Source organism: Dendrobates tinctorius, unplaced genomic scaffold (assembly GCF_039654945.1).
Source record: "Dendrobates tinctorius isolate UK_male_01 unplaced genomic scaffold, ASM3965494v1 ptg000103l, whole genome shotgun sequence".
NCBI lineage: Eukaryota > Metazoa > Chordata > Amphibia > Anura > Dendrobatidae > Dendrobates > Dendrobates tinctorius.
In genome coordinates, this window is record NW_027361771.1 from 12,228,874 (window position 1) to 12,241,989 (window position 13,116).

The following is a 13,116-nucleotide window of genomic DNA, read 5'->3' on the forward strand; positions in this document are numbered from 1 at the left end:
AGCTATTCTTTACTAGCTATCTACAATTAACTTTTCTTTTAGGGTAAATGTTTATTTTTTTTTTCTTTGTGACAGTGCTTAAAACAGCTATGATATAGAGAAAAGGGTTTTCCCAAGCAAGTGATTGTGGTAAATCCAGACCAGAACATATGGAGCCAGGTTAGTCAAGCATATCAATGACAGAGTGCAGGAGGCCCTCTGCCTGGAGTTTCTCAACCCACTGTAATTGGGGCATCCATAAAGATTTAATAAGTATGTTAGTTTGGGGAAATCAATAAAAATTGTTCTGTGGTGTCAGAAAGGGGTGTTTACAAAGTTATAACTATAGAGGAGTGAGTCTATATGCAGGACCCTGATCCAGTGGCCACATCAGTATTTTGTGGCTGCTATTTGGGAGTCTTGCAAACCTCTTACCTGCCATCATCCCTGGTGTCTTTTCCAACTTGTAGACCTGGCATGACTGTTGTGGTGTGATGAACACATGCTATTGCACTTGGCCTACTAAACCGAAGAAGCGCCGGAGATGGTAGTAGGTAGTAAGTGGTCCACAGGGCTACCATCCAGGCGGCCAGAGATTATGGACAAAACAGCTCTACCCAGGGTCCTGCAAATCGATTTCCTCATCTGTAGTTATCACCTATCCATAAGAGAACAGTTGACTTCCCGATTGCTGGAGGTCCAACCAATCCAGAGAAGAGGGACCTGCAGTGACCCATCTGAATGGAGTGGAGGTCACACATGCACATCTCCGTTCTGTTTATTCTCTTTGGGACTGCCGGAAAATGTTGAAGAATGTATTCACTTTTCTCCTGCAGTTATATATAGAGAATGAAAGGAACGGAGATGTGCAACTTCCACTCCATTCAGATAGGTCTCTGTTCTCGGGATAGGTGGGGTTCCCAGTGATCGTCCCTCATGAATCAAGATGTTAGCCTCAATCACATAGAAAGGGAACAACTTATAAATGAGGTATAAATACTGTAATTTGATCATCTCCCTGCATACATTCTCCTATGGGTGAATATACTAAAGCTACAACTTGAGTAACCGTTCAAGTCTGTTCAGCACTGCAGAGGTCTACGTTTAAACCAACAGCTTCTCCTGGTTTCAAAAAGGGATGGAGGAACTTCCCATTCTCCTCACTTCTCCCTTTTTCACAGGCCAGAGAAGAAGATGTGAAAAATGCTGTTGTGCTCTATCGCCCTCCTGTGGTGCAAGAAAAGGCAGCACTTCACGGTAATGCCGCCAACTAGTGGACACAATAATTATGTCTCCTCTTAAAAAAATAAATAAATAAATAAGATTTTGTCTGTCTCTTCTGAATGTATAATATGGGCTCGTTCAGCTGTGCCAAAAAAAAAAATCATGTTATTAACATGTATAAGTATATGCAAGGAAGTGGTTTCAATCATTGATGAGAGGTTCTTCATTCCATTTAAGCTGACAATACATGGGTCAGTAACAAGAGTTAGGGTCCCGTCACACTAAACGATGCACCAGCAATCCCGCCAATGATATGACCTTGTCAGGATCGCTGGTGCCTTGCTACATGATCGCTGGTGAGCGGTCAAACAGGCAGATCTCACCAGCGAGGACGCTGGTATCCGAGGTTAATTTCAGGTAACGAAGCAAGCGCGTCGCTTAGTTACTCGCTGTGTACCTTGGATACCTACGTGCTCGCGCTGGGAGCTGGTATCCAAGGTAAATATTGGGTAACTAAGCGCGCGCATTACTTAGTTACCCGCTGTGTACCTTGGATACCAGCTCCCAGCGCGAGCACGCAGGTATCTAAGGTACACAGCGGGTAACTAAAAGACGCGCGCGCTTAGTTACCCGATATTTACCTTGTATACCAGCTCCCAGCGTCTGCTTACAGTGCTGGGAGCTCGCTGATCGTTGGTCTCCTGCTGCCACACGCAGCGATGCATGCTGGCCAACGGGAGACCAACGATCAAAAAATGGCCCAGAACATTCCTGCACGATCAGCGATACCCGGCGGGGGGCCGGTCGCGAATACATGTCACACAGCAAGATCACTGGCGAGATCACAAAATCAGCGATCTCGCTGTGTGTGATGGGGCCTTTACTTACGACAAAAACAATGATAAAATTGTGATCATCATCATCATCATCATCATCATCATCATCATCATCATCATCATCATCATCAGAAATTGACCTTTTAAATCAGGTTTTTGTGCTAAATGTATTTTTTCATATAAAAATCTGTATTGAAAAAAAAATAACTTCCTGAAAGAACAGGATTTGTGACTAGAATAGTCCTAGTTGCCAGAGGGAAAATTGCAAAATTTCTAGTATCTGTTGTTAAAACAGAATATAAATACATATATGTAATATTTGACATATATAGCAAAAATTACATTTAAACTACACTTAATACAGCAGGTAGTTTCCTGAAGATGCATTCCATCTAATAAGCAGAGTTTTCTAAAATATAAAAAAAGGGGTATGAAGTTAACGTTATCTGGAAGTAGTTTCTGCAAGCAAAATAGAATTTTATTTATATTATAATCCTGAATTGATCACATCAGTCAAAAGAAGTTTTAATTTGCCTTTCTGTTAATAGTTAACCCGGTCATAACCAGGCTATTTTCTGTTTATTCCCTCCCTTTCTTTCAAGAGTCATAACTTTTTTTCTATTTTTTCATCCACCTAGTCGTACAAGGGCTTATTGTTTGCAGGACAAGTATTACTTTTGAATGACACCATTCACTTTATCATATGATGCACTGGAAAGTGGGAAAAAAATCCAAGTGTGTTGAAATTGCAAAAAAAAAAAAGTGCAATTTCACAATTTTTTTCTTTTTTTTGCATTTACCAGAAGGTAAAACTGAACAGGCAAAAGGATTCTCCAGATCATTACGAGTACGCAGATACCAAACATGCATCTTTTTTTTTCTAATGAAGTGGTGAAAAAGTATTTGGAAATTTGCAAGAAACAAAAATTGCTTGTGTAGCCATTTTCCGACACCCGTAACGTTTTAAAATTACTGATACACCCACGGCTAATACAGGCAGATGATGGTTTAATAATTCAGCCATTATCTGCTGGGAAAAGATGCGGGTCTGGTGTGCAAGTCTGCATCAAAGTTAGGGGCCAGACATAGGACCTAACTTTAAACCTAAAAAGGTAAGTCACAACATTTAATATTACTTTATAAAAAGGGGATGGGTGGGGTACTGACTAGAGTTGAGCGAATATGTTCGGAATCGGTCACCAAATCTGAATTTGCCATATCCGTGCCACAATGGTGCCCTATTAGGCTCGTCAAACATAAATTTGTCAAACATTCGTTCAGTTCAACTCCCATTGACTCCAATGATGTTCGGCAATATTGCAAAAACAATATTCGCAGCCAATTATATTCGGAACCGAATTTTGAAAAATTCACTCAACTCCTGTCCCGAGAATGGTGCTCCAAATTGCTTGCTCCATTCTGATATGGGGATGTGAATTCCCCTTCACCAGATCAGGAGGCCCCAGCGGTCAGACCCTGACCAATAAATAAGCTATCACTTAAGGACTACGAATAGGTGAGAAAGTTTAATGTTGGGAATTATGTTTTACTGTTAGTCCTCCCTTATAGGCACTGTTCTTTATAAGCACCCAACATCCCTTCTGACAGTTGTTCCTACCTTCCGTAGTTTATATTCTTCTTCCACCTGCCCAGCTTCATTAAGATGCTGTAACCACCTAGAGACGTTCAGTTTTTGATAAATACCCTCTTCAGGATGAGACTCAGAGGAGAGGATACTTGGCCTTTGAATTGAGAAATGTAGACAGGTCTTCTCTGTTACCTGATTTGGAGGAAATAGGAAATTCAGGATTAAATGAAAAGCTATGTCTATCTAACAACCACTTCTCAGTAATGCTTTTATTCCTAAGAGCGAATGACAGGCAGCGGGGCAGAGGCCCTACAGACACCATTTTCTTTGGATTATGAAAATGACAATAAAAGATAGTGAGCATTCTGAGTCATAAAAACCCTGTAGACCAGGGGTCTCAAACTGCTTAGACTGGGGGGCCACGTGCAGCCCCTAAGGCTATCATATGCGGGCCACGAGCACTGGAGCTCCTGAGATACCCTTGGGACAGAAGAAAGCAGGCCGAAGGAGGAGCATATCGAAGCCCCTTAAAACGGCTTTTCCCATGAACAGTTGATTTTCAATAGATCTTGGAATAATAATAATTTCCAAAATTGGAGGTGTTTAACGCGAACCTTTCAACAGGTTTGGCCGATAAGGGTTATGGCCACCGCCTTTTAGGACTTATCTACAGCATTGTATAATCCGTTCTGGAAGTGAAGAAAAATAACTATTATTACACTCACTCGGGAGGCGGTCCAGTCCGATGGGTTCACAGGACCTGATCCGGCGCCTCCCATCTTCTTGCGATGCCGCCCTCCAGCTTGCTTCATGGCTCTCCGTCATCGCGCTCCTGCACAGGCATACTTATTCGCCCTGTTGAGGGCAGACCAAAGTACTGAAGTGTACAGACGCTGGGCCTCTGACCTTTTCCGGCGCCTCTGCACAGCAGTACTTTCCTCTGCCCTCAACAGGGCAGATAAGTACGCATGCGCAGGAGCATGATGCCGGGGAGCCATGAAGCAAGCAGGAGGGTAGCATCCCAAGTAGATAGGAGGCGTCGGACCAGGAACTGCGATACTCCCGGGTGAGTGTAATAAAACTTATTTTTCTTCTCTTGCAGGTCGGATCGGGGGCTTATGTACAGCATTATAGAATGCTGTAGATACGCCCTGAAAGGCAGTGGCTGCAATACTTATCGGCCAAACCCAATGACAGGTTCGCTTTAAATAAAATGTTCCTGTGCTGAGATAATTTTATAAATGTGTCCCTGCTGTGTACTGTAAAATGGCTGTGTCTGACCATACAGGGATATGGTCTGGTCATACCACAGCTCCTGGGCATGGGGAGCAAAAGAGTTTATAAAGACATTATAACACGGGATCTAGGACATGACCGCTCTGAAGAGGAGTGATGTCAGTAACGTCAGTGCTCTTCAGACGTTCCTGGTCACGCTGTAATACCTTTAAATCAGTGGACTGCTAAGGACTTACGTGGGGAATTTTATTTTTTATTTTTTTTAATAAAAAGTGGTGAAGTAGGGAAAGTGTGGGGGAGTGATTATTTCATTGAAGTATTTGTGTGTGTGCTTTTCCTTTTATTACTGGGTTAGGAACAGGGGTTTCAGATAGATACCACTCCATTACTAACATCAGAGCTTAATGTCAGCTGTGTTTTTGGAAAATTCACAGCTGACATCAACCCGAATTGCCACTGCGCCAGGGTAATCAGGAAGAGCCAAGGCAAAAGGCCAGAATAGGTTCATCTAATGTGATGCACCACTTCAGGGGCGGCTGCGAGCTTTTATTTTTAGGCTTAGAAGGGCCCAATAACCATGGACCTTCCCAACCTGATACTATCAGCTCTCACCTTTGCTGGTTACAAAAAATGGGGGGGACGCCACTTCATTTTTTTTCATTCATTCATTTAAATATAAAAAGCTGTCCAATAAGCACCACAGGGTGCAATTTTATAATAATTTTGGAGGGTTGTGCAGCCATCTGCCTATCTAGATCTATCTCTATAGCATTCATTGCTGTCCAAAAACCACAAGCAAAAGACGCGTTTTGCTGCTGCGTATTTTCTTCCAAGAGATACAGAAATGGTGCAGAATTGTATGCATCTAAATACTCAATGTGTGCCCATACTCCTACAGTGACCTCTCTCCATGAAGTATCTGATAGCTAGCTACCTGGTACAAACATCAATTCTGCAGGTCGATCGGCAATACGCTCCTTGATAGATGGGGAGCTATTGTCCTCTACTAAATCCTTTGGCGTGAGCAGGACTATGGGGTAGTGATGACCTCTCAACAGCACGTCATTTAGAGTTTTGAAATCTCATCTTCACAGCCTGTTGGAGCCATTCAAATAAATGGTGGATTATGGAAAAGTACCCCTTTCGTTGACTAGGAACAAACACACTCTTGTTTAAGTGGAATGAACAGGCTAACAGGTTATAGGCCATCTTTTCTCTGATGACAGCAATGATGTAAACAGCTGCATGGTCAATAAATGAAGTGCCACTGTGTGCAGGAGAACCTGCTCAGTGTTGACCAAGCACAAGTATCTCACCGTATAACTTGTGAATTTATGGCCAAGGCACTATGCAGGATGGATATGGAAGAACTGTACTTTTCTTGCTACTTTATTCACCAGACAGGCTCCTTTCCCATTTTGCATGGGGGTGAGACAACGCTCTCTTCCATCACTACTTTCTGCTTCCGTTATAGAAATCTTCACTGGGTCTATCCAGGGATCATAACAACAGGAGGCAAAGTACTCGCTGCACATGAACAACATGACTTCTGCACTGATAAGTGACTGCCGTCAAAGACCTACAAGGATGGACTTTATTGGCAATAGTCAACTGTGTAAAGTTAGACGTTATGCGATTTATGGTGCTGGTGTTCTCCCTTCTTTCCAAGGTTATCCAAAAGGATTGGACTGTGGAGGCTCAGATAGCTGAATATTAAGGAAATACCCCTACACCTGAAGCAGAAAAGAGGTGCGCTACACAACATCTGGAAGAACCAGCTTAAATATGTTCAAGTGCCTGAAGCCTAAGAGAAGAGCAGCAAAGGGACAGAGGGTGAGCCGGTGTGTGTAATATAGGAGTCAGGTCTTTATTTAGGAAGTTTGGTCTAGGTCGTTATTCATTTAGGACATCATGAGTCATTTTATTTTGGAGTCCGGTCTGGAGTCCATTTATTTTGAGGGTATGATGCCTGAGGGGAGAACAGCAAGGCTTTACAGAGGGAGAAAGTGTGATCAGTTCTTTTTATTTATGGGGTTCTTGGATGCCATTTCTTTAGTTCTATATCTTATAGTTAGTATTCATTCTCAGGGCTTGGGGTCTTAAGGTGAAAGAGCAATGACCATTGTGGAGGTACAAGTATTACCATCGTCTGTCTGGTAAAGCCCAAGTTGAAGAATATTGAGAAGCCTTGTCCCTGTATTGTTCAACATCTTTATCAACGATTTAGATGAAGGAATTGAGGGTAAACTGATTAAATTTGCTGATGACACAAAGCTAGGAGGGATAGCTAATACTAGAGAAGAGAGAGAGAGGATTCAAAAAGATATAAATAAACTGGAGAAGTGGGCAACAACTAACAGAATGGTTTTTAACAGGGAGAAATGCAAAGTACTACATCTGGGCAATAAAAATGAAAAAGGCATATACAGAATGGGAGGAATAGGGCTAAGTGACAGCACATGTGAAAAAGACTTGGGTATACTAATAGATCACAGACTGAATATGAGTCAACAGTGTGATGCAGCAGCAAAAAAGGCAAATGCAATTCTAGGATGTATTAACAGAAGCATACAGTCTAGATCACGTGAAGTCATTATTTCCCTCTACTCCTCTTTGGTCAGACCTCATCTGGAATATTGTGTCCAGTTTTGGGCACCACATTTTAAAAAAGACATCAACAAACTGGAGCAAGTTCAGAAAAGAGCGACCAGAATGGTGACCGGTCTGCAAACCCTGTCTTATGAGGAAAGGTTGCAGGATTTGGGAATGTTTAGTTTGCAAAAGAGAAGACTGAGAGGAGACTTAATAGCTGTCTACAAATATCTAAAGGGCTGTCACATTGTAGAAGGATCAACTTTATTCTCATTTGCACAAGGAAAGACTAGAAGCAATGGGATGAAACTGAATGGGAGGAGACACAGATTAGATATTAGAAAAAACTTTGACAGTTAGAGTGATCAATGAGTGGAACAGACTGCCACGAGAAGTGGTGAGTTCTCCTTCAATGGAAGTCTTCAAACAGAGGCTGGACAGACATCTGACTGGGATGATTTAGCGAATCCTGCTTTGAGCAGGGGGTTGGACCAGATGGCCCAGGAGGTCCCTTCCAACTCTACGATTCTAATACAGTTAGTTAGAAAAGTCCTGCTCTGTAATTATCCTTCTTGTGAAACTGGACATCTGGCAGAATATGGCCATCATCATACATATCACTTGCCGAAATTGGGAGGATCAGATGAAAATAATTTAAGTATGAAAAACTACCCATTTACAATTCCAGCTAATGCTACATTTTCTATATGGAGATAATAGCTAAAATGGGATTTTCCGATTCAAAAAGGAGAGTTAGTGAATAACCTTGGACTCAAGCACGTTAAGGTCTCATTGAGAAACATCCGTGTTTCATGGATGAATTCTGAGATTTTCACTGATACAACACATACCCATTATAGTCTATGGATAGGGTTGTTCCGTGATATTTTACAGGCTGTGTCAGTGCAGAAATCGCAGAGACAGGTCTTTTTACCAGCTTAACTGATGATAAAGTAGCAATACTAGTCACGGACATCTCACGGATGGCATCAGTGTATAGTCTTCTCACCTTCTCCTTGAGTTGAGGCTCACGGCAATATTTCCATTGCTGAAAAACTTCGGATAACTTGCCCAGTCCTCCATGATGGAAATGAAATACTTTGTACTGACTTTCCCTGCTGGCTATCACCAATTGTCCACTAGTACCAGCTCCATCACTTAAAAAAAAAAAAAAAGAGAAACAAATGAAAACTAATGCCTCATGGGGAGGTATATAAGTGTGCAGGATTCAAGTTAGTAGTGTCACAACATATCAACTCCCAGAAAATCTATGGGGTGGCTGTAGTATAATATTATATATATAATTACACCCATCGTAAAAATAAAGTCCTGGATAAGCCCTTTGGTGTACAGCATGCACTAATACTAATCATATATCGAAAACAATGCAGCCCTTGAAATACCATATTGGCGTGTGCGGCTGCATATTATGGGACCACAATGTTCTATGTATTAAAAAACTAATATATTATTAAGTATATTTTACACTAGGAACACTGTGACAAGCAGTTCCAAATCCATTCTATGTTTTCCATGGTCATTTATCATTTATTAATCAGCACACATTGACGGGTTGGGTGTTTCTCCATCTGCAACATGTGAGTTTTAGCTGATAAATATTGCTAATTGGAAAATCTCTAACATATTATTCATGACACTGATGATACAGTAAAAGATGTGCCAAAAAATATATTGCAGCTTCTAATGAAAAAAAAAAAAGAAAAGTTAAATCAAAGTTAGTGAAGGAATAGTAATTTCATATACTGATGAGAAATGTAGAACTTACTTGAAGAAGAGTCGCAGTGAACGCATCTGACCCAAATCGACCCGGAAAACTCCACACGTCTGCTCAAGAGCCAGGAGCTTCTGCTGCTCCTCCCACTTAGCGGGGCTTCCGCGACCATTTATTTCTGAACATTGGGAAAGGTTATCTGGACTAGATGCGTAGCAGGCCATGTCAGCCTCTTGTCTGACCAAAAGGACACAAAGTAAAGCCGTTAATCGTTTTATATAAAAACGTTTCTATATTTCAATATTGCATTAAAAAAAGGAGCAGATTAATAGTAAAAATCATGTGGTTGTCCAGTACAAACTTTAGTTTAGCAGTAAAGCATTTCCTAAATGGATTGTCTAACCAACAATACGAGGGGCTGCTGATAAGTCTTTGGCTTTGTGATTTTTTTTTTTGTTTCTATGGTAATGAATGTTACATCACATGAAAGCCTAAGGTGTCTAATTTATGTTTTCAAAATGTTGTGTTTTTAGCTTATGGCAAGTGTTCTATGCACACGGGAAAACAAAATGGCAAAGTCTAATGCGATATTCACAGCAAATGAGAGCAGAGGAGTGATAAAGTTCTTGTTTCTGCAAGGAAAGTCCGCGAAGGATATTCATGGTGATATGTCGCAGACGTTGGGGGATCAATGCCCTTCATATTCTACAGCTAAGAACTGGGTTCCAAAATTTTAACGGGCCACTTCAGCACCATGAGGAACGTCTTGAACGACCGAGAGTGGTTGTTGTTCCGTCGATGCTGTGCACAACCTCATACTGGAGAATCGGCGAATTTCAGCTAAAGCAATAGCAAACATCATGGGGATTTCCCCTGAACGCATTTGTGTAATTATCCATGAACTTTTAAGCTGGAGTCACACATAGCGACTCACCAGCGATCCCGACACCGATATCAACGTGTCAGGATCGCTGGTAAGTCGCTATGTGATCGCTGGTGAGCTGTCACACAGACAGCTTCACCAGCGATCAGCACAGCGACGCCGAGCGCGCGGCGTCGCTGTGTTCGTTAGTTACCAGCGCGCTGATGCAGGGAGCTGGTAACTAACATACACATCGGGTATCCAAGGGACGTGCATCCCTTAGATACCCGATGTGTACGTTAGTTACCAGCTTCCTGCTTCAGCGCGCTGGTAACTAACGTACAGATCGGGTATCCAAGGGACGCGCGTCCCTTGGATACCCGATGTGTACCTTAGTTACCAGCTGATCGCTGGTCTCCCGCCTGTCACACGTAGCGATGCGTGCTGACCAGCGGGAGATCAGCGACAAAAAATGTCCAGAGGTTTCTTGCAGCGATCAGCGATACCGGCAGGGGGGCCGATCGCTGATCGCTGTCACACACAGCGATCTTGCTGGTGAGATCGCTGTTGTGTCACAAAACTTGTGACTCAGCAGCGATCTCGCTAGCGAGATCACTATGTGTGACGGGGCCCTTAGACATGAAGAAGCTATCTGCAAAGTGGGTCCCCAAATGTTTGACAACAGATTAGAAAAGCATGCTAGTGAAAACTTCCTGGTCCATTTGTCAGCATTTCCAGACTGATAAGAACTTCCTAGATTGACTGGTCACTATGGAAGAGACCTGAACGTATTTGTATGACCCTGAAACCAAGGAGCAGTCAAAAGAGTGAAGGCACAGTGGTTCTCCTCGTCCAAAGAAGTTCAGGGTGCAACAATCAGCCACTAAGGTGATGGCGTCTGTGTTCTGGGATAAGGAGGGTGTGCTGCTAGTGGACTACCTTCAAAAGGGTTCCACCATCAATTCAAGGTATTACATTGAACTTTTGGACCAATTGAAGGCAGCTCTGAAGGCCAAAAGGCGCGGCAAGCTGTCCAAAGGAATCTTGTTCCTGCAAGACGCCTCTGCTCACACTGCACAAACGACCAAGGCAGAACTGGAAGAGCTGGGCTTCCAGCTGGTTGACCACCACCTTATTCACCAGGTCTAGCATCCTCCGACTATCATCAGTTTCCAAACCTGAAGAAACACCTTAAATGTACCAAATTTCACACCATTTCTGATGCCACGGCTGTTATGGATGCCTGGTTTGAGGCACAACCGAAATCCTTCTTTTTGCAAGGCTTACAGAACTTGGAATAAAGATGTAAGAAGTGTGTTGACATCAGTGGAGAGTATGTGGAATAAATGTAAAGTTTCATCTTCCTATTTGGTTTCTTTCTGGGTAAAGGCAAAGACTTATCAGCAGCCCCTCATATTTTATAGTAAAACATTTTTATATTCAAAAAGTATTCAGAATTGGTCATTTTTATGATCTTCGAATATTTTGCACAGCACTTTTACTAAGACTTAAAAGTTGCATGTGTGCCTTCCACTATGCAAAAATAAAAAAATGAGAGATTTTGTGGTCTGCCTTTAAAAAAAATTATCAATTTGTTGAAACATCCAGAGAACAAAAAGCTTAGCCCACATTATGAGCAAAGCTAGAAAAATGAAGAGGGCTGAAAAAAATACAAATGGCACAAAAGCCTTAAAGGGAATCTGTCACCTATTTTTTCGACTATCAGCTGCCGACACCGCCATCAGGGGCTTATCTACAGCATTCTGTAATGCTGTAGATAAGCCCAAGATGTAACCTGAAAAAGAAAAAAAGTTATATTATACTCACCCAGGGGCGATCCGGGTCCGCTTTTGGTCCGATGGGTGTCGCGGTCTGGTGCATCCCATCTTCTAATGATGATGTCCTCTTCCTTGCTTCCCGTCGCAGCTCCTGCGCAGGTGCACTGCTCTGCCCTCTTGAGGGCAGAGCAGAGTCCTGCAGTGCGCAGGCGCCGGACCTCTCTGACATTTCCCGGCGCCTGCGCAATGCAGTACTCTGCTCTCAACATGGAATTTCTAAATAAGTACACCCTCAACATTTCTATATAAACAATATTAATAAGTTACATTATTTCCTTGTAAAAATGACAAATGAAGACTAGGAGGTCGTTCCTAGTCATATTTACAGAAGAGCACTGTCAGTAGGATCTAATCTCCTAAGACGTCTATATGGACAAGTAGGTCATAGGAATCTGAATATAGTGATATCTTTATATCAGACATCCAATTTCTTAGTCCAGAGAAAAGCACGTTTTTTTTTTTTGTTTTTTTTTTTTAAATATGAAAATGAGCTGTTAAGATCTATGGGCCGAACACTGATCTGTAGGAGAACCTGCCTCCAGAGCTTATGGTAAATGAAAGGGGGCTTTACTTTTTTCCAGTCGTACAATATTTCACCCCCAACCCCCAGTTTCCCTAATGGTTGGCAGCACATAACTGGTTTATACACAGGGATGTACCACTGGCAAAATCCTTTTTTTAAATTTTTTTTTAAAGTACACATGAAAGGTGCATCTTACCAGTTGATTGCCGAGGATGTTTGTCCATGAATGAACGTTTGGGTGATCCAAACAGCTGATTCATGTTGCCTGAACCACAGGCATCACATTGCCCGGCTCCATTACCACAGACATGTATGTTTTGTAGTTTTTCAAAGGAAACAAACTTAAAAAAATTAAACTTAAAAAATTAAAGCAAACCAGTCGCCAGGTTTTTGCAATGTAATCTGAGAGCAGCATTATGTAGGTAGGGACAGAGAACCTGATTCCACCAATGTGTCACTTGCTGCTTTGTATGCTGTCATCTTGATAGAATCACTTTTTTTCTGCAGTAGATTTAGCAGTTCTCAGAATGCTGAGCCCTGTATCACCCAGCCCACATCACTGACTGACAGAAACCTCTCGAATAATCAATTTAATTTTTTTTTTTTCTTCCAAATCCGCCATACGGTTCCAGAAAAATGGGCCTTTTTTGTTACCTAGGGTGTGGAGTGTCTCACACAATTCTCTAAGGGCTGCTGTGCATAATTA

At 42.1% G+C, this 13,116-nt stretch overlaps 1 protein-coding gene across 2 annotated transcripts in view; it reads right to left on the reverse strand.

Moving 5' to 3' along the window:
* TBC1D16 (TBC1 domain family member 16) overlaps window positions 1-13,116 on the reverse strand; it is a 92,166-nt gene that overhangs the window by 38,439 nt on the left and 40,611 nt on the right. For both annotated transcript variants that reach the window (XM_073588081.1, XM_073588079.1), the window contains exons 4-6: window positions 9,242-9,424; window positions 8,465-8,612; window positions 3,658-3,819 (exon numbers count right to left, since the gene is read on the reverse strand). In XM_073588081.1, coding sequence (XP_073444182.1) covers window positions 3,658-3,819; window positions 8,465-8,612; window positions 9,242-9,424 — 493 coding nt within the window. The remainder of the gene's footprint in view (window positions 1-3,657; window positions 3,820-8,464; window positions 8,613-9,241; window positions 9,425-13,116) is intronic.